The 26,584-nt window shown below is 28.5% G+C and overlaps 1 protein-coding gene across 1 annotated transcript in view; it reads left to right on the top strand.

Annotated features, from left to right (window-relative positions):
• Cse1 (chromosome segregation 1) overlaps positions 1-26,584 on the top strand; it is a 90,775-nt gene that overhangs the window by 11,244 nt on the left and 52,947 nt on the right. Inside the window, exons 7-10 of the mRNA XM_087149809.1 lie at positions 6,419-6,526; positions 11,347-11,439; positions 14,866-15,033; positions 17,734-17,863. Of these exons, the coding sequence (XP_087005935.1) occupies positions 6,419-6,526; positions 11,347-11,439; positions 14,866-15,033; positions 17,734-17,863 (499 nt within the window). The remainder of the gene's footprint in view (positions 1-6,418; positions 6,527-11,346; positions 11,440-14,865; positions 15,034-17,733; positions 17,864-26,584) is intronic.

Raw genomic sequence — 26,584 nt, 5'->3', positions numbered from 1 at the left:
GCATCACCCATAGTATTAGAATACAACATTATTACACGTTCAATTAAAAATAATTATACAGTTTTTTTTTCCTTTTTTTAAACACAGTGCTTTTGTTATTTTAAATTTGTACTTATATGTTTGTTATTATTAAAAGTATGTTGCAGAAAGATATTAGTGATAGAGAGTTTAGTCACTGATTACTCGAAAGAATTTCTGAAAGGAAAATTAAATTTTCAAATGAATCAGAAATAGAATATAAATTAACTGAAACCTATAAAATGTGTGAATGATAAAATGTTAATGGTCGTCCCAGGTGACTTAGTATTATATCATACTAGTTGTGTGGGATTGCCCTTCAAGATAATGTTAAATGACCTAAAAGTATGCTTTGATTTGGTCTTGAATATCAATTACATAGGCCAGAGATTCTCATTGCGGCAATCTTTTAACGATTTCAAAATTTGACAGCAGGCATACAAAGAAAAAAATAAATTTAAAAGTTGCTTACTTACCTATAATACACTGTTTAAAATAGTTTATGATCATAATTTTGAATGTGAAATTAAATATGTACAACAAAAACAACAGTACATTTATAAATGGATTAATTAACTCTTTCTACTTGTGTAGTTCTTATTTCGGTTCTCTCCTTCCCATGACTTAATAGTTCTTTTGTTTTTTATTAGTTATTAAGTGTTATTTTTTTTGTAGTTATCAATTGTTAGCTTGTTTTTTCTAGTTATTAATGTTTTTTTTACATTAATTGTTATTTTTGTGATTTCTTGTAACTTTTTTTTTTGCTAATTATTAACAGGGTTCCCACAGGCAACTAAAATGCGACTATTTGCAACTATATGTGGCCCGAGGCGACTATAGCAACTTATTTTGCCTGATAAAGGCTGAAAAAGGAACTATTTTCAGGAAAAGGAGATTTTTCTGTACTCCTAGCGATGTTTTTTTTTTAAAACATAAATTGGGTTGACAACCCTCGGCCCACTGGAGCTTCAGAACACAAAGAATTTTTTCTTTCCTAAGAAATAAAAAAATTGGAATTGCTAATTTTAGTCATCCCTACTTAATTCGCTCAATTTGCAAAGATTCCATTATAAGTCTATTTTGTTTCCCCGATCGTCTTTTCGACGGTTATTGTTACTAAAGTCTGCACGACTTTGAAAAACCAAATTTTTAATACAATATTACAATGCATGAATTTCGAATTCGAGTAATCACTTTTCACTATGTATGTATATACAGTCAATTTGCTATAACTCGAATATTTTATGAGGTCCCGACCTTTTTATCCTCAATTTCATGTTAATTATTCTCGATTACCGTAATTTATGGAAGAAAGGCTGCGGCGCTTACGTGTTTACAAGTTTTAAAATTTTAATTGCGGCGTTTATGCCGGTTGCGGCGTTTATGCCGGTTGCGGCGTTTACGATATTTTAAAAATAAATTTTTAATTTTTCAAAAGAAAAATTTTTTTAAAATCAAAATAGTTGCGAATTATGGCAAAAGATGGCGCCACTATTGATAACCAACCACCCTTAAAGAAAGTGGGTTGATCTCGATCTAGTTCCCACCAAACCGCGTGGTTGATAGCTCTTTCAAATTTTTTCTCACTTTGTTACAACGTGCTTTGTGGAGAAATTAAATTGCGGAAAGTTTTCTTTTTAGTATTTGCTAATATTTATACATCGTTGTTATGGACGCGACTTATAAACTGATATCTTCTTATTTAAATAAAAGAGGTATATTTCCAAAAAATAAATAAATTAAATGAAAAAAAATATTTATAAAATATAAATATGTAGTACAGTATGGAACCCGAAATTCGGCCCAAAATTTTTTCTTTCTTTTTTCTTTTAAAGAAATTTTAATGATAAGAGGAAGAAAAAAAAAGTAATATTTCGTTTTATTTGGAATTTTTTTCTCTTGAAGGAAGTAACTATAAACTTAAATATATATCTTTTCTATAATATATATCTTTTAAAAATAAAAACATGAAGAGAAAAAATAATAAATCTGTATCAAACAAAACATAATTGAAAAGTAAAAACATCTGCATTTCCAATGAACAAAATAAAGAAATGCTAGTTGGGAGAAACTGATGAATCAATCTTGACAAGTGCTTTACTGGTTTTGTCCCCCTCCCCCATTTCCCTCTTCTGTTTGACCATAAATTAGCCACACCCTTTTGACATTGAAACTTCTTTCTCACTTGGTGTACAAAATGAATTCTATCCCCTTTGCTGCTTTTTTTTTTTTTTTTTTTTTAAAAAAAATTCGATTTATTTATCCTTTTATTGCTTATTAACTGTTACTTTTTTTTTGCTACACTTGTTAACTTGGATTTTTTTATCCTTATTAGTTGTTTGCTTCTTTTTTGTAGCTATTCATTGTTAGGTTCTTGCCATTAATTGTTACTTTTTTTGTAGTTCCTTGTTAGCTTTTTTTTTTCTTCCGAGGTGAGCATCTTTTGTTAAAATAAAATGTTATGTAAAAGAAAAAAGGAGAACAATCTCGCTCTGAAGAAGAAACAATTATTTCTTTTTTGGATTATTTCATCTTGAATTATTTATCCTTCGGATTATTTCTTCTTGATTATATCTTATAGATTATTATTTTAATCAATGAAATTTCTAAAGATGGGACAGTTTTAAATTCACCCCATAAAAATCTACAATTGAAGCTTAGCTAAATTTATTGGTTCTTCTGAAATTAACAGCGTAATTGAATTATCGTAATATACGGGCGCCATATTGGAATTTCCGGAAGAGATCCAAAATTCTACAAATTCCGAAATACGGAATTTCGTCGGTCCCGTGAGTGTCGAATTTTGGGTCCTATACAGTAATGTAAAAAAAATCATTTATATTAAAGTAATATAAATATAGTTATTTAAATTTTTTACCTAACGATGGCACCAACAGCCGATTGTAACATGTTGTTCTGAGCAGTTTGTCCAAAATATACAATAGCAGATTTCATTATTGATTTTATTATAATTATACATTTATAAATTTTAATTTATATTTTAATTTAAAACATTAGTAGTATTTATAAGGAATTAATGTTATATATTCACTTTTGCCGCTAAATCGTTATTATGGGTGCGGCATTTACAACATGTGCGGCGTTTACCATGATTTTTTTCTTTTAAGTCTCATTTTCACAAGTGCGGCGTTTACGATAGGTGCGGCGTTTCTTCCATAAATTACGGTACTCTAATTTTACTCCCTTTAACTCCATTTTTTTTAAAAAGATTACTGGATCTTTTAAAGCGAGAAAAAAAACCCCTAGGAGCTGATATCTTGCCCCTTCCTTTGCGACACACACACAACAGACTGCACACAATAGACTCAACTGTTCAGAACAAGTTTAGTCAGAGTGAGAGTAAGGGATTAGTAGCCCCTGTGGGGAATGATAAATTTGTTTTCTGGACAGAACAGGTTTTCAGTGTGAGATAAAGGGATAACACCTGTGGGGAATGAGTAAACTTTTTTCTGGTCTGAACAAGCTTTATGCTTATGATTTGCTGTTAGAGATTGTATGGAAGAAGTGTTTACCTCTAAAGATGTCGATGCGAAAATTAAAAACTCTCAACTTGGAAGATAAAATTAATCTTATTAATGATGTAGATGGAAATCCAAACATGAAGAAGAAAGATATAGCTTTGAAGTGTGGAATTCCCCCGAATACCCTTTCTACGATATTAAAAGAAGGAGAAAATATCCTTAAACAATATGAATCTACGAACATGCTGTTTAAAAGAGTGAAGATGTGTGCCTTTCCCCAGGTGGAATCAGCTTTTCAAAAATGGTTTCAGCAGTACAGAAATCGAGAAAATGCTATTCCCATAAGTGGTGTTTTGCTACGCGATAAAGCTATAGATTTTGCTAAACTGTTAAAAATAGACAATTTTCACGCTAGTGCTGTGTGGCTAGAAAAATTCAAGAGCAGACACAATATTGTCTTTCGCACTCTTCATGGAGAAGCTAAAGCTGTCCCTCTTGAAGTATGTGAACAGTGGTTAAATGAAACGTTACCAAATTTACTTAAGCATACAGGGAAAATGATATTTTCAATATTGATGAAATGGGTTTATTTTTTAAATGTCTTCCAAATAAGACTATGTTTAAGGATAAAAACTGCTCAGGGGATAAAATGAGCAAGGAACGTTTGACTGTCCTAGTTGGAGGAAATGTATATATAAATATACTTGCTGAATCACTTATTGATAAAAGGGAAAATTTTTTAGACAAAGTATGTTTTTTTTAATGAAAAAGTATTTAATTTTCTGCAAATATACAAATTTTTTTGATTTAAAAATTCAGTGCTAGAACACTAATGTTTATATAAAAATTATAATATTTGTCACCAACTTGTTGACTAAATAGATTATGGTATATGACAAGTCATTTAATAAAATTTTAGTCATATTATTGTTCATAGTTTTCAGCAACTATTTTCATAGTTTTCAGCAACTATTTTCATAGTTTTCAGCAACTATTTTCATACTTCAGGCTACTAAAAGCCACTCATTTTTTTTTCCTGTTGCAACCCTGATTATAAATTGTTAGCTTGTTTTTGTTTTTTAGTTATCCTTTCAGGGTATCCGCAAACCTGGAAAGTCATGAAAAATCATGGAAAGTCATGAATTTCAGTTTTGAACAAAATTTGTCATAAAATGTCATGATTTTAACTATTTTTTTTAAAAAAATCATGAAAAGTCATGGATTTAGGTCCCTGAAAAATCTAATTTTTAAAATGGAATTTAACCCCTCCCCCAATTTCATGGTGTTCCGAATATCTGAATTGGTAACAAAATCCCCACTCACAGTCATATTTGATTAAAATATAAGATGTTTTTATCATGTTCTTTAAAAATTATGGTGTTCTTTCAAAAAATGAAAGAAAAAACATAATTTCTAGAGGGAATTATCTTTTAAACTTCGGTGATTTCAGAATTTTTGTAATTATTTTTTATTTTATCAATTTAAAATTATAGCTCAGGCAAGCCAGTCATTGGTGAATTTTTTTATTCCCAAAGGAAAACAGAAAAATCGGGAGTATTTCTTTCCTTTCCGATGAACAAGAAAGGTATCTTTAGAATGTAATTTTGCAGAAAAAGAGAAAAAAAAAATTTGCTTTTGTATTTTTTTAGCTATTTTATTGCTTTAAACTCTTTCTGTTCTCTGTTTTTTAAATTTAAAATCTATAAATAAGAAGGTGCAAAGTATAACAGTTTTGGTTATACCTATTTCAGTGAATGTTCTTATAATACTTTTTTAAATTTATTGTTGTGTTTTTGTCTGAGAAAATCATAACTTCGTTAAGTCATGAAAAATTCTTAGAATTAGTCATGGAAAGTAGGAAAGTCATGAATTTGAAAATCTGAAATGTTGCAGATACCCTGTCCTTTGTTAATTTTCTCCTGCAAGCTATTTTAAACATTTTATGCCTGTATCCAAATTTCAATATTCAATTGCACTTTTTTTCTTTGTGTACTTTAGAGCTCTTCCTAGGAATAAAAAGGACAGGGCACTTTTGAAATGGCATGCACTTAACACCGTTAAAATTTGTCAAAATGTGTAATAATATGTTATAGTAGAATTTAACCATCAACAATTTTCAAATTACCCTCTAATACTATTTTATATGTGTATTTCAAAAAATAATTCTGACTTACTATCAAAATAAGATAAAAATTTGTATTATAAAAAATAAAGTTTATAAAAAAAACCTCATTATTGTAATATAAAGTTTATAAAAAAGTTTATATTTATCGTTTAGTTTATTAAAAATAATTAAAGGCATTCTGAATAAGATTATCTAAATATAAATTTAGATAATCAAGATTATATAATAGATTATATAAATTTTAGATTATATAAATTTTTTCAAAGAATTAAACTAAAACAATGATCAATTGATTAACACCTTGAAAGTTTTTTTTACATAATTTAAACTGAAAATTATGAGACAAACATTTATAGGGGCATTTTTTCTTTTTTAAAAAAAGGTATTTATTTAAAAAATAATTTTAAAATTTAAAATCACTTAAATTCATTAATATACCCTAAAAAAAAGAAACTTTTGAAAATTTAACTAGTTGAGAATAATCTTGAGAAAATATTTGGCATAGTAATTAAAATTAAAACTATTAGCACAGATAATTTTACTAGTGTGTAATTATTATTTAAACAGTGAATTAATTTTTTAAAAATGGAATATGAATAAAAAGGCTGAGTTTTTAAAAGATGGTGGCTTATTTTGATAGAACAAGGGTGAGAGGGGGCACATCAAAGCCATTCAATCAAGGGCATGCAACACGCTTAAGGAGAACCCTGGTACTTTGTTATGTGTTTCCTTTCTCAGGTTGCTAAACACATATTGTACACATTTGATGTTTATGTGTATTTTTTCATTCTAGGGTACAATGCAACTAGTTGAAACATATGCAAATGATGCAAATGCACTCAAGGTTATCTTCAGCTCATTGGTGCTTATTGCTAAAGTATTTTATAGCTTAAATTATCAAGTAAGTTTTTCAACTAGCATCATGTTGCAGTAAGTTACATTTAGACCTGAAAATAACAACTTGCCACGTGGCGAGTGAACAAAAAGTGGCAACTTGAAATAAATAATAACAAGCAGTAACTTTTTCACCATCGTTTTTTTTTTTTTTTTTTAAATTTAATTATTTAGAACAGTGATTCTCAACCTTTTTCTTGTTGCGGCACAATTTTAACGATTTCGAAATTTGACGGCACACAATGAAAAAAATTAGATTAAAAGTTGTTTAATGACCTATTTTACTCCGTGTTAAGTAGTTTGTGGTAATAATTTTGAATGTGAAATAAAATAATATGTACTGCAAAAGCACATTTATTAAGGGATTAATTATTTCTTTCGACCAATTTTTTATTAGTTAGTAGCAGTTATTTATTTTTTTGCTAGTTATTAATTGTTAGCTTGTTTTCTATAATTATTAACTGTTATTTTTTTTGCGATTTCTTGTTAACTAGTTTTTTTGCTAATTGTTAATTGTTAGCGTAATTTTTGCTAGTTATCCTTTGTTAATTTGTTTTTTATATATTTGTTCTTTTCCGACAAAGATGTTCACGCTGTTGAAGCGTGGAAAAATTACAAAAAGTATATCTGCACACACACACTTTTCTTTAATTTAAACTTTACTCATAATAAAAAAAAGCGTTATAATTTTTATTGTATCATTTCTAATATTTGGCGGCACATTTTAAGAATTTAGCGGCACACAAAAGTGCCGCGGCACAGTGGTTGAGAATCACTGATTTAGAAGAATGTTTAATGATAAAAGTATGTCATGGCAAAAGGAGACTCTGGAAGACATAATTTTTATTAAGCTGTCCAATTCTAATTTTTGATCCTCCAGAATCCATCAATTTGTGGGGAAAAGATTACTGTGTAAGGAAGTTTTAATGTATACATTAAATGTTTTTTGCCTCCCTAAATATTTTCCTTGAAGTCAATATGTTTGACTAAATTTTGTCATGTATTATTTTTATTGTTGAATTAACTTATTATAGCCGTGGATTATTTCTAATAATGAGTTGTTTTTCAAAAATAGAATTTAATCCAAGCATAATAGAAGTTTGCAAAAAAGACTGTTTAATGAAAAGGACCATAAATATCAGTCACCGACTTAAGAAATCAGTGGCTATTTAGTTTACCGATCACCGACTACTAACTAAAAATTTAAATTTACAGGTCTAATTACAGAACAGTAACTATGTATAAATTTCTTATTAAAATAGTTACAGTACGGTAACTATTTTAATAAGAACATACATTATTTAATTTGGGCTATTTTTCTTTATATAATCTTAAGTACATTAGGTAGTCCTTACGTTAAGTACATTATATAGTTGGTACATATTATGTTTTTTTTTCTCCCTACATTTGTTGCAAATGATTCAATTTTATTTTAAATGGTGTATAATTGCTTTTGTTGAGAAGTGAGTGTGTTATTGTATATTTAAAATAAATAAAATAATAGAAATTAAATTATGAATGTCTTTTGGGTAGCTATCTCACATTATGTAATCTTATTACTTTAGATGTAGTTATATAATGGGTAGTTATTAGTTTATACTTATAAAAAGTCTGTAGATAATAAACCTACATATTTAAGTAGAGTATTCAATTGCTAATTAACACATAGAACAGGGGTGGCCAAGCTCCTTAATAGTCGAGCCATTTTTCAATGAAATTTTTTCGAGCCGCAATTAAATACCTATTTAAAAGGTATGCAAAAAAGGTATTAAATTTTTTATTTACTTAAATTATATTTATTGAAAACATATAAGTAAAAGTATAAAATATGTGTATTGAATTTAAATATTAAAAATTAAACACATTTGTTTTACTTCTCTTGATAATTCTTTAAAATTTGGTGAATAATTGGTGACAGCACTTCTCAATAATTCTTTAAGATGCTGGTTTGTTAATACTGATCAATGTTTGGATTTCATGAATTTTAGAGTGAAATAAAATAATCCACATAAGTACATTGCTCCGAATATTGAAATAATTCGACAAGCAACCTATTTTAATTCAGGATACTTCGATTCTGGTATGAATTTCCCACATTCAGTAATCGTCGTCAACTTATATTTTCATTGTAGAGCTTGAACTTCTTGCATCTCTATTCATTCTAATTCTCCAGATGCTTTTTGTGTCATAATTATATTGAAAATGGAAAACTCATCTTGAATTGAACAACATTGCGCTTAGTCTTTCATATTTGTTCTCAGTAATTTAAAAGACATTTTGAAACAGATACGGAACGAGAATAATTTTTTAAAAGTATAATAGCACAAAAATGAAAAGGGAACTCGGGTTCATTTATCGAGAGCCACAAATAATCCTTCAAAGAGCCGCAGATTGGCCACCCCTGACATAGAATTTCATGTTTATTTTCATGAAAGCACAGTAAAATTCCCTTAAAATAACTATCTACAATAGCAAATGGGATTTTAATTGGGAGTTTGTCCTTTTGAGCAATTGCTGTTTTTAATGCAGATATGATTGTGATCCGGAAATTTCCGGAAATCCAAGATGCAGAAGTTTCAAGAAATCATTGATTACATTCATGTATAAAAATTCTTCTATATTTTATTTAAAAATGTTAGAACTAAAATTTATACTTGGCATCTCTTTCATTTGTAAAAACTTTTTTCTGGTAGAATAATAGATGTGGTTGGAGATTAAAGTAAACTTATACGTAATTATTAATTTAAATTATGCTGTATATAATTTATTTAGAATTTCATGTTGTGAAAATATCAATGATTTAAATTTATGAAGACATTAATTTTTTGAAATGCGTCATTAATGATTTTACTCAAGAAATTTTCAGGATTTTTGAGTTGGACTCACAATCACTCCTGTTAATGTTAAAATTACTGTAAAAAAAAAGTGCAATATCAGTTTTTAATGTCATTGTTTGCACAGAATGTTGAATTCAATTTTAGTCGTCTAAAAGAGGAAAATGTTAGACAACATGGCGTCCTTTTGAATTCTGCTACCTGTTTAATAAGAATAGCAGAGGAATTTTACTTTTGTAAGAAGGATGATAACTTAGCCCTAGGTTGCCCATGCACCTGCTTTATAAACAGAGAGAAGATAAGGTGGCGGCAGCTGTTGTTGTAAACCAAAGAATCATAAAATCTAGAACCTGTTTCAGATGCCTTCAAAAATATTGGAGAGCTTCAAATATAAAAACCAGCACAAAAATAAATGTTTTTAAAGTTGTCTGTTTCCTATTTTTGTATCGTGCTTATTGTTGGAACTTACGCAAAACTGAAATGAACGAATGCTTGGAATTATTGAAAATAATACCCATTGTTTAAATCCAGATAGCCTGCTGCTATTAAAATATTTACAGGGTATCTGATCACCTGGAAAGTCATGAACAAAATTTTATTGAAATGCCATGATTTTAAGGGGTATTGAATAAAATTTGTCATGAAATGCCATGATTTTAACTATTTTCTTAAAAAAATCATGGAAAGTCATGCATTTACGTTGCCGAAAAAGCGAATTTTTAAAATAGAATTTACCCTCCCCCCATTTCATGATGTTCCAAATATCTGAATTTCTAACAATATCCCCACTCAGTCATATTTTATTAAAGTATAAAATGTTTTTATCGTGTTCTTTAAAAATTATGGCATTCTTTCGAAAAATGAAAGAAAAAACATCATTTCCATAGCGAATTATCTTTTGAACTTTTCGGATTTCAAAGTTTTTGTTACCTTTTTTGTTATTTTATCAATTTCAAATTCTAGCTGAAGCAAGCCAGTCATCGGCTAATTTTTTTTATTTGGAAATGAGAATAGAAAAATCAGGAGCATTTCTTTCCTTTCTGATGAGCAAAAAAAGTATCTTTAGAGCATAATTCTGCAGAAAAAAAGTATTTGCTTTTGTTTATTTTTTCAAGCTATTTTATTGCTTCAACTCTTTCTTTACTCTGTTTTTTAAATTGAAAATCTATAAAGATGAAGATACAGAGTATAACAATTTTGGTTGTACCTATCATTTCGATTAATATTATTATAATGCTTCGTTAAATTTATTGCTCTGTTTTCGTCGGGAGTAGTAACTTCGTTAGGTCATGAAAAATTCTTGGAATTAGTCATGGAAAGTCATGAATTTGAAAATTTAAAATGTAGCAGATACCCTGTAGGTAAAATGTAAGAAGGAAATGAAGTGAAATAATGTTTAGTTTCACTTTTCTTTATTGATAGGAGAAATAAAAGTTTCTCTAAATTGGCCTTTTTCTGTATAATATTGCTAACTTAAATGGCCGAAAAATATTTTTCCTCTAAGCATTATAGCAAAAGGTTAGTAATTAAGTTGTTATGTAAGTACATTTCTCATATATTTTATAATAGCATTTTGACAGTGGATTGGAAAATTGTATCTCAAAATGAATGCATTGTACTTGTTATAATAACCTTTTGCTGCATAAGTTTTGTCCAGTTTAACAAAAAATAAAACAAAAAACGCAGTTCTGTGAAAGTTTCTTTTTTTAAGATCTATTAATTTTAACAACTTAAGTAGCAAAAATGTTTTTGACTTCATAACAGTTCTCGAGTAGTCTTTCGCCTTCAATAAAAATTAACTTATTCGTAGCAAAAAGAAATTACTTAATTTTTTTTCTCTTTTTCAAAAAGTCGGAAAGACAAAAAGGTGACAATAGTTCCGAGCATTTTAAAAACAATGAATCCTGAGTTTTTTCTCTGAAAGTAATTTCAGAAATATTTGTTAATCTTTCGTTCTTGTAACTTCTGCAGTAAATTTTTTTCACTCTTTCAGGATATCCCAGAGTTCTTTGAAGATAACATGAAGATTTGGATGGAAAATTTTCATAAGCTTTTGACAGTGGATAATGCATTGTTGAAAACAGGGGTAATTCATATTTCCTTCATTAATCTTTTTAATTTTCATGTGACTGTTAGCATTTGTATTACCACTGTTATTTTCAAAATGCTTGGGTACTTCCCTGGTCTGGAGTGTTAAAAAAATTTAAATAAATGTTTTCACATACACAGCAATCTCTCATTATGATACTATATTCAGTTCAGATTTCTAGTTTGTAAGTGCAAATTTTGGGCTCCTGCCATTTTCTATTAAGGATTAATACAAAGACTGATGCTTCTTAACTAGGGTTGTCACACCTCAGGGAGAACGAGGAAAATCTGGAAAATACAAGGAATTTAAAAATCACCTAAAATAACAGGGCATTTTGATTTTTTCTTTAGAAACTGGGAATTGAGTTTCTTATTTTCGTTTTTTAAAAAATGGCGATCCCTCAATGCATAATCTATGGCAGTGTTCCCCAACCCCCGATCTGCGGACCGGTTCCGGTCCGTACATTAAATGTTACTGGGCCGCCCATTTCATTGAAACTGAATTTAAATTCCTAGGTTTACATCCAAAATTAAAAATATCTGTGTTCCATTAAAATTTTATTTATTTAAGAAAAAAGGGGGCCCGCGAAGGTAGTGACATAAATTTTTTAATGTTTGTAATGTATCATTGTCTCCGATTAACCCCTGATGGAACCGTCTCATTGCATTACAGGGTTCTCATTGATTTAACGTTCTAGTAAGTTAAAATGTTAAATCACTTTATTTATTTTTTGGTGTAACTGTATTTTATTTTGAAGGCATGTTTTTTTTAAATATAATTAAATTAAAATTAATAAATCAAATTAATCTAAAATATAAACAATCAATGCCCCCACCCCTAGCCCCCTAAAATTATCAAACGTTTACAGGTTCGCAGTGATAAAAAGGTTGGGGAACACTGATCTATGGGATATTTAAGTAAGATATTTCAGTTATACTAAACCATTTAATTTGCTATAGCATTATTTAAGTATGTTCAGCTGTTCTTTGTTTCTTTAAGTTTTCCAGCAGTTAAAACTAGTATAGTTAGCCCAATATAGCTTACACAAGTGTGCAGTAATTGTGTTTCCTCTTAATATATTGTCTATGATATGTACAGGGAAAACACAGATAATTTTTTCTCCATATTTGAGTGGCAACCCTGTAAATGCCTCGTTTACTTAGTATATTTCTGACGTTTCTTTATTGCTCAACAGATTTTTTTATTCACTACTGCTATATATCTAAAGGTATCTAGTTTTTTTCTTTATCATAGTAGATGGTCTTCGAAACTGTAGAAATTAATGAATTTAAAAGTATGTAAATTTTTTTTAATCCTATGCTCATCTTCAGCATTTCTTCGATAAGTTGATGAACAGCCAAATGAAAAGCAGAAATTAGCCTTGATAAACTTTAATGCGAAAGAGGAGTTCTTAAAGTAGTCATTTCTTATACTAGGATCTCACAGTAGAACACCAAAGTCAAGGGCGAGTGGTGTTGCTTTTAGGCAACGGAGTACCTGTGCACTGGGCACGCACCTCCGATCGAATAAAAATGGAAACTAAGGAATAGGGGGTCTGTTAATCGAGAAGAGAATAAAATAAAATGTAATAATAAGGGGGGTATGGGTCAATCTGGTATTTTCATCATGTGGATTGGATAGCCGTCGGCATCCATCATACACTTCAAGAAATCATTTATTGAAAAAATAAAAAGGGGAGGTTACATATTAGGGGATTACAAGATTGTACATTGTAGAGCATAAAACTTATTCAAAGTTGTGAAGATCAAAAAATTGTTACAAAGTTGAGATATCCTTGGGTAACATAAAAAGACGAAAATATGTACAATAATCAAAATTTCTTAAGAAGAATAAGAGATGGCGCCACTATGGCTGTGTAACTAAAATATTTGGTTCATGCATACCATAACAAAGAAATAATAATTTGATAAGAAGCAACAAATGGGGGGTTAGAAATATAATGATGGGTAGAAATCCAGTAAAAATAATAATTACTTGGGGATAAGTAGGTTGTGTAATTAACACTAAATAAATAGTTAGAGGAATTAATAAATGTGGAGTAGTGAGATATTTGAATGAAAAGATTGGGGAAGGGATAAACGGGGTATTAGTTGGGATATAGTATCTTAATTATGATAGTTGGTGTATAGCAAAGATTAATTAAAAAAGTCACTAAGAAAATATTAGGGTAAGTTTAATAATTGGTAGTATTAATAGAAATAATAATAGTAGCGAGATTGAGTGGTGGTGTTGTGAGCAAATTGATCCGGTAGATGGCACCACTGCGGCACCAAATTGAACGAGCTGGGAGTAATTGTTGATAGTAGTTTACAACGGATTTAAAAGTAATTTAATAAAATAAGGGTGAATAAAAGTATAATAGACGGTTAATTAAGTAAGTTGAAAGGGGATTTGATGAATCAGGAGGTAATAGTTGTAATTAGTAGGAATAAAAATAAACGCATTAATTGAGATAAGGGGGGGGAGGGATAGTACTTGGAACAGCGGTACACCGAAATGAAGCATCATCCACTGAAGTCAGTGTTTGGGAGGGTGACCGGGGAAAGATATGAGAAGATCTTAATAATAAAGACATAGGGATAAATAGAGGAAAACTATGAGAACATGTTACAAAATACTGAGTATTTAATTAATTAATAATTTTGAGGTAATTATTATGACAATGTTGTAACAAATTAATAATATCTATAAAACATAAACTTTAGAGGTATCGAGATGTATGATAAAGGCAGTATTGTGAATTAGCAACGTACATTAATGGAATTGCTTTAACATAGATTGAGGAAAGAAAAAATCTGTAGAGGTATAAAAATTAAAGAATAACATAGACTAACAAAATAATGATAATAATACTAGTATTGACAAGGTAGGAAAAAAGATATCTCCGCTGGGGATCGAACCAAACACCAAAGTCAAGCATCGCTGACTGTGGTCAGTAGGCGGATGGGTGACATCTTTGATCAGCCTGCATAGGGACCGAGAACTTTAAGGTAAAACAGTTTATGAGGGTGCGCGGTATCGGTCCTCATTAAGCTGTTCTACTGTAAAGTTCTTGATTTCGCGTGCAGGTTCTCGGGGTACCAAAGTAATGTTGAATCATCCTCAGAGATGTTTCCCAGACTGTCACCAATAGCCCATTCTGCAGCTCTAATGTAACATAAATTAAGTACGTACGATGACTCACATGATTGATAGTGGATATTCTTCATAATTTGAAGGTCAGAATTGCAAATCCATGGTATAAAAAGCCATGTTTATCCAGAGAAAATACATTCTTTAAACCGTTAGGATTGCTTTTTATATGAAATTCTGTCAGAGAGTAATGCATTGTACATGTAATATTGAAGATCAAAGTACATGTTATATAAAATGTTTCATTAAACTGAGAGAAATCATTTTTAGGATGATGAAGAAGCTGGTCTTCTCGAACAATTGAAATCCCAAATTTCTGAGAATGTCTCATTATATGCTCAGAAGTATGATGAAGAGTTTTCAGAATATTTACCTAATTTTGTTCATGCCATTTGGTCCCTGCTTACTTCAACCGGCCAACAAGTTAAATACGATTTGGTAAGTGGAGAGCTGTCTCTAATTCAAATGATGTATTTTAAAATATTACTGAAATGTACAATTTCAGCTTTGTGTGTGTGTTGTGAAAGATATTTAAGCAAAATGTTCCAACTTACTAAATCAAAGCTTATTTTTTTTACTAAGCAATTAAAATTTCTCATATAATTTGATCTTTTTTTCAATGCTTGATGTTTACTATAATAAGCTCTTTTTGACCCGTCGGTTTCATGAGATTTTGTCGTAAACACACATGGTTCAATATCAATATATGTAATTAAGGCCCGGATTTTGATGACATTTGCATTTTTGGGCATTTTTTGTCCTTTAGAGCATTTTTTTAGATTTATAAAGCATTTTTTTTTTAAATTTTGGGGCGTATTTTGCATTTTAAAGCATTTTTTAAGTTTTTTGTTAATATTTTCCAATTTTTATTATTTTTGGGGGGCATTTTTATTACATGAAGAACAAGATTTGTCTTGATTCAGAAGATGCTGCATCAATTAAGATAGCGCCAAACAAATAGGCCTCTGATAAAATCGAAGGAAACTTATCATTTATCAAGTCTAACTTTGCTATTGTGTCCTCGACAATTACAAGCTCGGAGAAACAAGAATTGGAACTTTGCGATGCAATAAATTCTATTGACGTAGTGAATCAACTGTTGCTAAAAGCAAGTGGAAAGATAGCACAAAGTGTAGCAGCTAAATTGAACAAAGTTTTGGAGAAGAACACCTTCCGAACAATGAAGAAAATCTCTAGGATATTAGCAGGTGAAGCAACATCTTTTCAAATTGAAGAAGAATTGTTAGTAAGTGAGACCGTCTTTTTTAAGTACGCACCAATAACATCAGTAGATGTTGAAAGAAGCTTCTCCAGGTATAAAAATTTACTTTCAGATAAGAGACGCTCGTTTACATTTCAAAATATCAAACATCATTTAATAATCCAATGTAATTCTGATATTTAGTAATATTATGAGATGGAAATTGTTATATTCATCAAAGTTTCTATACAAAATGAAAATGTTTTGGGAGTCAACACATTTTCCTTTTTATTTGTTATTTTAGAATATAAAACATATTTTTCAAACTTTAATGAACGTAGAACAAATATTGCATTGCTTTATATATTTTGAAATGACTCATAATAATTTTAAAGAGTGAAAAATTGTTTTAGTTCAATATTTTTACTTTATTTAAGTTATGCCATAAGGCATTTTTAGTGCAATTTTCACATTTTTAGAGCATTTTTTAAGGGTATTTTTTGCACTTTTTAAGGGCATTAGTTGAGATTTTTTAGGTCATCAAAATCCGGGTTATAATATATCATCAATAGTTTTTTAAATATTGCTGTTGTCTTGTGTATTTTTTTTAATGTATATATATTTTATGTAGCGATGAGAAAAAAATGTATTAGGTAAAAAAATTTATTTTCTCTCTTTACATTTTATAAATGTTACTTTTATGCACAAAAATAAGTCTTTTATTTTTCTTTTAGGTAAAGAAAAAAAAAGTAAATAAGTACTATAAGAAAACTACTCATTGAAAAAATTTTTTTTAGATAATTTCTTCCAGTAATCACATGTTTGATATAGTGTATCAAATAAACCAAATCTTTATTTGATACATTAAATAAAACAAATCTTCCTTTGATACAATATATAGTTAACCTGTATATTATAAAATTAATTAACATACTTTTATTCAACTTTGTGAGTTCATTATTAATGCAGTTAATTTTATAGTTCTTTGCTATTAATTTTATAATTTAAACTTCACTATTTCCCTATTATATATTTGGCTATAATTTAATCATTAATTGTTTGTAATACTAAATTTTAAAATTTCATTGGCTAGAAATTTTTTGTTGCTAACTCTTCCCTGCATATAGACATTCCTTTTAATAAAAAATAATTCTTATGATTAAATTTCAACCTTATTATAAAAAATATTGACCATTAGAATGCATATATAATAAATTCATAGGATACATTAACTGCAGAAACCAGTCAAAGTATCATAGTTTAGAACATTCCATAAAAGCATAACAGAATCTTGCCAAGACAACATACTGTTTTATGCAAAGTCACTCAAACAAAATATCTAAAGACACAACCTCTAATCGATAAAGTGCTGTGAGAAAAACTATTATAGACAAAATATTAGTAAAATTTTAAAATGACATTTTGTATATTTAAGATTTCTTCAAAAGACCCATTACAGAAAAACAGGAGTTTGTAATATTTTACTAAATGAAGAAAAATATTCCATTGTAGTAATACTTGTTTAAAGGCAAAACCTTTGCAAAAAAGGTACTTGGAAATGGAAATTTCATTTCAAATCTGCTAAAGTTTATAAATTTTTTAGCATTTAGATTTAAAGTGATTGTAAATTGAAAAGAAAAGTCTTTTAAATTTGAATAGTCACCGAGAGCATAAATGCGTGCAAATTTTTAGAGTTCTGTAGTGCTTGAAAGATCAGTAAACTAACTTTATCTTTAACAAATATCAAAAAGCGATGTTCAATTAAAAAGTGCATGAACAGTTTTTCACACAATGAAGAAATTAAGCAAAGGTAAAATTAAAAAAACTGAAAATGCTTTGAAGTATTTTGAAAAGATTTCTTGTTGGTTATTGTTTTTTTATTGATTACAATCAAGTGTTATTATTTTCAACACTGAAAAATATTATTATTTTTGTAGCTGGTGAGCAATGCTATTCACTTCCTATCATCTGTAGCAGATCGTGCAAATTATAAACATTTGTTTGAAGCACCGGATGTTCTCAGTTCCATTTGTGAGAAGGTCATCATACCAAATATGGAATTTCGAGGTAAGTTCACCCATGCATTTTTTTTTTTTTTTAAAACTCATGTAGGTCAAAGCCCCAAGTTAGCAAAATTATTTTGTAAAATAAAAATGTATTTGAGAAATTATAAGAAAACAAACTGTCGAATTCAAAAATTTTAAAGTTCAGACCGAAAATTGTATTTGGATCTCGATGCAAGTTGCCAAACAACTTTCTAAATTAAAAATTATAGCAGATTTTAAAAAAAAGTGCTTTTAGAATTGCATTTATTAAAATATTTACTAAATGGAAAATAAATATAAAGAAGGCAAATTTTTCAGGGCTTTACAAAAATTTTTTTTCTAGTTAGAATTAAAAATAAGAAAGATCTTATTTCCAAAACAAAATGTGCTGAAAACTGGACATAACTCACAGGACAATCAAAGTCCCTGCATAAGTATTTACGCCCACTTCCCTACAAAATAATTTATGTATTGCCAATAATTTTTGTTCCATCATGTTGGCATTCGTACTTAATTTCATATTAATTGAAGCTTCTTTTGTTCTTTAGATTAAATTTTCATCATTTAAAAACAAATTTGTAATTTTAAATAATGGGAGTTGATTGTTTATTTTTGACAATGCTCTTTGAGCATTTGCAGATATCAAAAGTCTTACTAATTCTGCTAATGGGAGCCACATAATCAATTGATATGTGCTTATCCTTGAAAACATTTTAAATAATTGAAACATTTATTAATTTCCAAAAAATTATTCCTGGTTTTGATTCCTTTTTAGAAAGAGGTCTTAAAAAAGAGGTTGTGAGAGCTGAGAGGAAATTAATTTTCCATTGTTAATTATCAAATAATTGTTTCATCTCTATTATCATATATTTCCCTTTTTATTTTAATGAGAGAAGATATTGTTTCTACATGAGCTGACCTTTATTCGAAAAAAATGGGCGATTGTGAATGTGTACTAAAGTTCTTTCTTTTTTTTTTTTCTAAAATTGTTCTTTTCTTTCAATAGGTGGAAAATTTATTTTGAAAGCATTTATTTCCTAATAAGAATTCTATGGCAGCTGTTTCTTAAATTATTTCCTTCCCAATTAAGTGTCTGTAATTTAAAATCCAACTCAAACTCCGAGAGCAGATATGCAGGGTGGCCACAGGCTACTAAAATGCAACTATTTGCTACTATTTTCGGCCTTTGGCGACTATGGCAACTTTTTTTGCCTGAAAAGGCTAAAAAAGCAACTATTTTCAGGAATAGGCGACTATTAGAAGACTTTTTTTACTCTTGGCGAAGTTTTTTCGCAAAAATGAAAGTTACTTTTCAGAACGTTAATAAAAGAAAGCAAACTTTAAAAGCAAAAAAAGCAACTATTTCAGGAATAGGCATCTATTAGGAGATTTTTTGTACTCTTTGCGAAGTTTTTTCGCAAAAATGAACGCTACTTTTCAGAACGTTAATGAAAGCTAACTTTTATACAATCATTTATGTCCAAGGAGCCAAAAAATTTAAATTTCCATTGGATTTAATAAAATACTTGTTATATGTTCTCTCTGAGGGGCAGTTTTGTTATTTTTAATTGTTTTTTCCTTCTATTAACATTCATATTTTATTGTAATTCGACTTTTATTTAGGTACCTATTTTCTAATATGTATACCTTTTACATTTGTCCCAGACTTTTTTTTAATTGGAGCATAGACTGGGCGATAAATTGATGTGTTACCGTTAAAGTATGAAATCCGTTATTTTGTAGAATACCTAGTTATTCCATGAAATAACTGATCGTTCCGTTAAAGTGTAAAACTCTCTTGTATTTCATGGTTTAACTAGTTATTTCATAGAATAACAATATGCAGCCTGTTAAACTGTGAAATAAGATGAAGTTGAGCAAAAAATCTGCAAATTGTGTTTTAATGAACTTAATGTTTAAAGAGAAGGAGAAAAGTCCAAAAAATGTTTAGAAATTCAAGCGAAGAAGATGAAATTAATGTCGGATAAATCTCATTGTGAAGCCTCTGTGGGGTTTACCGTCCGTATCCCAGTGCCTGAAGTTGACAGAGGAAAAGGTGATGCCAAATCTATTTTAGCTATCATCATACAAATGACCGAAGAGGGATTTTTCCAATTGGGCACAAGAAACGGCAGCATAAAACAATCATACTCCCCATCCCAGTTCAGTGTCTGGGAACAAAAATTAATTAAAATCGAAGAAGTACCGGATGCAGAAATATCGCTCCGGTCGGTTGCTACAGCTCAAAGTTTAGGTACAGGTCAGGGATTTAAAAAATGTTCGTGTAAAACCCAGTGTGTCAACAAATTTTTTTTTGTTTTAGAAATAATGTTCTTTGTAATTCCAAGTGTCATTTTAGTAATCCTTGTTGTAACAAATGATTTTATGGTACGTTTCCATAAATACCATTTATACGCTGCATAAATTAGATAAATTGCTTCTTTTTCATTTTAATTGTCTATTTTTAGTTTATTTATGGAATACCTAGTTATTTCATTTTAGATAAATTGTTTATTTTATACTTTAACTGTCTCTCATTAGTTAATTTATAGAATACCTAGTTATTTCATAGAATAACTAGTTCAAGTGTCAAATTAATAAAATATTACACACTTTAACGAACACGATCAGTTATTTCATGGAATAACTAGGTATTCTATGAACTAACTGCATTATCTACTTTAACGGTAACAGATGTATCGCGAAAAATCGATTTAATGCATTTATCAGTAGGCCGATGTAGTGACTTTCGTTTTAGGCGATGCATCAGAAATCTGATTTAAGCCGCCGTAATTATATTACAATCACAGTTTAATGATTTAATATGCAAGGATCCTTGACTAGGCTAACGCTGTTACCGCACTAACTAAGACTATTTTGATTTCGTCTAGCTGCAGAGATGTAGATAGCGTTTTGCTATTAAGATGTTAGTTTTGTGATGTTGAATGACGAAGAGCGAATCAGAACTCCCGGTTTCGTGCGAGGATCAGCATTGTAATATAGAACGCATTACATAGTTTCTTTATGTCCATTTTTGTCTTTGGAATTTTGCATTTTTTGAAGATTATTTTCAATGGGACTTAAATCATTTTGCGATCGTTGTGTATTTTATTTCGTCGGAAATAATTGTCGGGTTTCTTGTAAATTATTTTCAGTGAGACTTTTGCAGCGATCGTTTCGTTCTGCATTATTTCATACCATTTTTTTTCTGTCTTGATTTACCGATTCTTGTCAATTATTTTTAGTAGACCTACTGTTACTTTGCGATTGCTGCACAATCGCTGCTATCTTAAATTTTTGTTCTGAACTCAATAGATCAAATCATTGATTTTTTTCAATTATTGTTTTTTATTTTAAGCGATACAATTTAATAGGGATATTTTGTATTTAACTTTGTCATAAAAAGTTAGTTTTTTTAAATTTATTAAATGTAGTTAAGTATAATAATTTGACTGTTTTTCAACCAATAAATGCTCAGTCGTTTTCAATTATAAAAAAATTAAACAAAGCTTACCTTTATTTAATTTGCTTTTATTATTGAGAAAATAAAAACAAAGTTTTAAAAAAAAATTGGCTATTAGTTGAAACAAAAATTTTTTTTAATTAAATAAAAAGTTTAGTAATGTTTTGACGTTTTTAATAATTTAAAATTAGTACTTAAAGTATTTTTTTAAAAATTTTTTATTAAAATTCTTTCAATACTTGTTTGTTTTATAATTTGTTCGATAGTCATTATCATTTTTAAACAAATAAATCTTTAGTTGATTTTGTTTTCAAAAATGAAAATAATAATAAATAAGTTGAAATATTTTTACATTCATTAAGTACAGAATTTGACCATTAGTTAATACTACTTTTTATTATTTTAAATAAGTAATTAAAAAAACGTCTAATGATGTTTCAAAAGCATGTTTTTTTTCAACAAATAGTAAAAAAAAAACATTTTTTTCTAAACTGAACATTTCTTTGATTTGTTTTCCACTTTCGTTTTTTTCTTCTTTTAATTTTTAATGCATGTATGTAAAATAATTTGTTACAGTATTATTATTTTTAAACCAATAAATCTTAAATCATTTTTAATTTAAGAAAAAGGAAATAAAGCTTGGGTTTGCTTTTACTTTGACTTCTTTATTAGTTTAATTGAAAAAATTAAGCAATGATATTGATGTCATAGTAGAATATGTTTAGAATTAATATTTTCTTTTGTGCTAGATTTATTCCTTTTTATTTATTTTTGATTGATTTAAAGATTTCCCATAGGTAATTTGTGAACATATGCTGAATTGCGATACATCACTATATCATGATGTCTAACTGACAATGTATCACGATTTAAAATTTCTGAAGTCACCCAGTCCTAATAATAGTATTTGACAATTAAGCTATAATTTTAGTTATTTGGCTACTGTTTTTGATGTTAAATTTTTGTTCCTGTTCAGGCAACTATTTTCATGCTTGAGGCTACTAAAAGCAACTATTTTTGTTCATTTTTTACTGTGGCAACCCTGGATATGGAAATTATGAGGATAGTGCTATTGCTTTTCTTTTTTTAAAAAAAGATTCATATGTTGTACATTTTGCATTAAATGCAAAAGCTCATGTTTTTTAGCTGTTAAAAATTTTCCAAGTGGATGAAATTTTAAAAATGAAATAAAAAACTTGTTCTTCAACTCAAAATATCTTTTACACTAACTTTTCTTTCTTCTAACTTTTCTTAACTTATCTTTTACACTTACTTTTACGCTAATGACACTTATCGTGACAAATTTGTTCCAGTCCACTGATTGTAAGCAAAGAGTTCATTTATTAGTAGTGCAAAATTATTGATTAATTGAATGAATGTATTTAGTCAAACTTTTTATACATACCTGTAAGCTCTGCACGAAAAGTTTGGGTATATGAGATACAATTTATGAATGTAACCACAATTAGTAGAGCAGGGCATGGTTTAATTTTAATCATCACACTTTATTACTTCCAGTTTTTAACTTGTTCTTTACTAGTAGAAAGAAAAACTAAGCACTCGTAATATTTATATTTATAACCGCGTTCAATATCCGACCCAATTTTGGTTTTACGGTTACTAATGTTCAACTCAGTAGCCTTGTGATTTTAAACCCAATCCAGAAGACAAAGGAACTCCGGATCAAGCATTAGGAGAAATTTGCCTTCATGGAGAACTTTTCTGATGGTACTAATCCGAATTTGCTTTACATAAAGGAAAACCTTCGAAAACCTCCCATGATTAACCTGACGGCAAGGGGACTCTAACCCATCATCCGTCTATCACTGAGGATATTTTACGTCAGCACTGTGATCGGTGCAAGCCGGATGCAGAATTCGTTTCAACCAGCTATCGATGGGATTCGAACCTGATTCACCACAATGGAAGGTAAACGCTCTTTCCCCAGAGCCATCACAACTCAAGCACTTATAATAGAACAAAAGCAGAGTATTCTTTCTTACCTCATGTAGCTTAATTTGCTCTCTACTAAAAGCAGGGTTCGTGATTTTTTTGATTTTTTAAAAAAAAAATCAAAATAATCAGATCTTTTTGATTTAAATCGGATTTTTTTGATTTAAATCAGATTTTTTTGATTTTTATTTCAATACACTGTGAGAACTTTATGATTAAAAAAACTTTATAAATGCCTAATCAAAATTAAATTAATATTAAAACTATATTATAACAATATGTTAGAAGCTCTAACTTACTAAAATAATTTTTTATTACAATACATAACTTTGAATGCATAGCAACCATTTTGAAACAGATGCATGATTGAAATTTAGACTACCGTATATTCCGGCGTATAACGCGCCCCGGCGTATAACGCGCACCCGTAATTTCTAATAACTTTTTTTAAATCTTAAGATATACTCCTCGTATAACGCGCACGAAAATTTGGATTGTACATGTGCAGTATCTCATCTAGTATCTATAGAAAACCAGAAAGCCTTTAAGTGTGGGACATGTTTAGGTACAGATAATACAAAAAAATTGTTGAAAGAATGTAACACCGATATGGCAGTTATTCCGGGTGGATTGACACCATTAGTTTAGCCATTGGACGCCTGCTTTTAAAGCCAATTTAAAAAAACAGTGGAACACTTGGATGTTGGAGGGCGAGAAAACCTTTACGAAAGGAGGACATATGCGCCATGCAAGTTTGGAAACAGTGTGCGAATGGATATTAAAAGCATGGGATGAAATTAAGCCTGAGATGGTTAGAAAATCATTCGAAAAATGCAGCATTTCAAATAATCTGCACGGATCAGAAGATAACTGTTTATTTATGGATGAGGGTAACACAGATGATGAAGACGAAACAGATTGTAATGACGCGCCTGAAGAAATAACGGAGGACGAATATAATGAACTATTTATGTAATAACGAAAATCAATAAAGTATATAGGCAAAGGTATGTTATTTCTTTAAAATAAAAGTATTTTTCTATATTTAAATTTTTTTAATCTATAATTTTTTATATTCGGCGTATACCACGCACCCGTAAATTCCAATGTTATTTTTTGTGTTAAAAGTGCGCGTTATACACCGGAATATACGGTAAATGAAATAGAGAATTTAAAGAATACTTAAAACAAGGTTTCAATTAGCAAACCGTAATTTTAAATTAAAATTTTGATTTCTTTTTTTCCCTCTTGATTTTTAAAATGACAAAATCAATGTTCAGATTGTGTTTATAATTGTAGTCATTCATCAAAAAATAAATAAATATTTAATCTATATATTTTTATATTAAAGTATTAATTTTTATTCCTATATCAAAATAGATAAGTTAAGCTAAAAAAATTTTTTTAAAAAATTTCTGTATTCATTGGAATTTTTTTTCACAAAATTTCTTTATAGAAAAATCTGATGATGTAAAAGATATTATGAGAAAAAAAATACCCGTTAATAACCCTACTGCTTCAAATTGACTTTGAAAGAGTTAGAAAGGGACGAATGATACTATATTAGGAAAAAAGTATCTGAATTTATCAACCTTTTTTTTTCTTCTATTTTTTGCATATTAGGGTAATTTCTTTTTAATATAACCTCAAGCTTTAGAAATATACATTTTCCACCAATAAAATATAATGTAGGTTTTAATTTTTCAATCAAAAGGTAGAATTTTAATTAACATTATTTGCATTTTTTTTCTTTAAAATTCATATTTATTAATTATTTTCTACAGCTATGTCAGTTTATATTAAGACAGCATTATATGTTTACTTTAATCTGTACTTTCAATCTCAAGAATCAAAAAAGATTTTAAAAAATGTAATTTCAAATATGTTGGAAACACCAAGAAAGAAAGTAATTTCGTTAACTGAAGTTAATTAATGCAGCAATTTATTTAAAATAAATTTTAAAATGAAGAAAAGAAAATAATAAAAGTATCAATTATTTTAAACACTGTTTTTTAACTTTTAAATTCAATATATATATTTAAAAAAATCAATTGATTTAAATCAATGATTTTTTTAAAAAAATCATTTGATTTAAATCAAGCTAATTTAAATCAACAAACCTTGACTAAAAGTAAAAGACAATGTTTCCTAGAAAGCAGCACTACCAGCATGAAAATTATCAGGGTACAGGGTATCAGGGACCGATTCTCCTATATACAGTTTTAACCAGGGTTTGTTGATTTAAATCAGCTTGATTTAAATCAACTGATTTTTTTTAAATATATATATTGATTTTAAAAGCTAAAAAACAGTGTTTTAAATTATTGATACTTTTATTATTTTCTTTTCTTAGTTTTAAAATTTATTTTAAATAAATTGCTGCATTAATTAAGTTTAGTTAATGAAATTACTTTCTTTCTTGGTGTGTGTTAAATTTCCAACACATTTGAAATTACATTTTAATAAATCTTCTGATTCTTGAGATTGAAAGTACAGAATAAAGTAAACATTTAAATGCTGTCTTAATATAGACTTGCGTAGCTGTAGAAAGTAATTAATAAGCATGAATTTTTTTCAAAAAAATGCAAATTATGTTAATTGAAATTCTACTTTTTGATTGAAAAAGCATGGAATAAAATCTACATTATATTTTATTGGTGAAAAATGTATATTTCTGAAGCTTGAGGTTATATTAAAAAGAAATTACCCTGATATGCCAAAAATAGAAGAAAAAAGGCTGATGAATTCAGATATTTTTTTCCTGATATAGTGTCATTTTTCTCTTTCAAAGTCTACTTGAAGCAGTATGGTTATTAACTGGTATTTTTTTCTCATATGTCATTGACATTATCAGATTTTCTATAAAGAAATTTTGTGGAAAGAAATTCCAATGAGTGCATAGATTTTTTTTCAAAATTTTTTTAGCTTAACTTATCTATTTTGATCTAGGATTAAAAATTGAATATTTTAGTTTGAAAATATATAGATTAAATATTTATTTATTTATTGATGAATGACTACATTTATAAACACAATCTGTTACATTTATTTTGTCATTTTAAAAATCAAGAGAAAAAAGAAGAAATCTTTATTAAAATTAAAATTATGGTTTGTTAATTGAAACTTTGTTTTAATAGTTAAAGTACAGAGTCTGTCCAAGTCAACTTTACTACTGTTTAGCGGTACCTTCACAAATACAACTTTAGGAAAAACGGTAGAATAATTTCACAAAATACTTTTTCTCAAAATTTTATTTTTGTGTCTCGTAAGAAACATTAAATCCATATTTTTGTGTTTATTTTTTAATATAATTTTTAATTTTCCCAA

This window comes from Parasteatoda tepidariorum, chromosome 1 (genome assembly GCF_982258835.1).
Source record: "Parasteatoda tepidariorum strain Cologne lab strain chromosome 1, Ptep-v5.0, whole genome shotgun sequence".
Lineage (NCBI taxonomy): Eukaryota > Metazoa > Arthropoda > Arachnida > Araneae > Theridiidae > Parasteatoda > Parasteatoda tepidariorum.
Note: the sequence above shows the minus strand (reverse complement) of the source record. Positions and strands in the feature narration are given on the sequence as shown.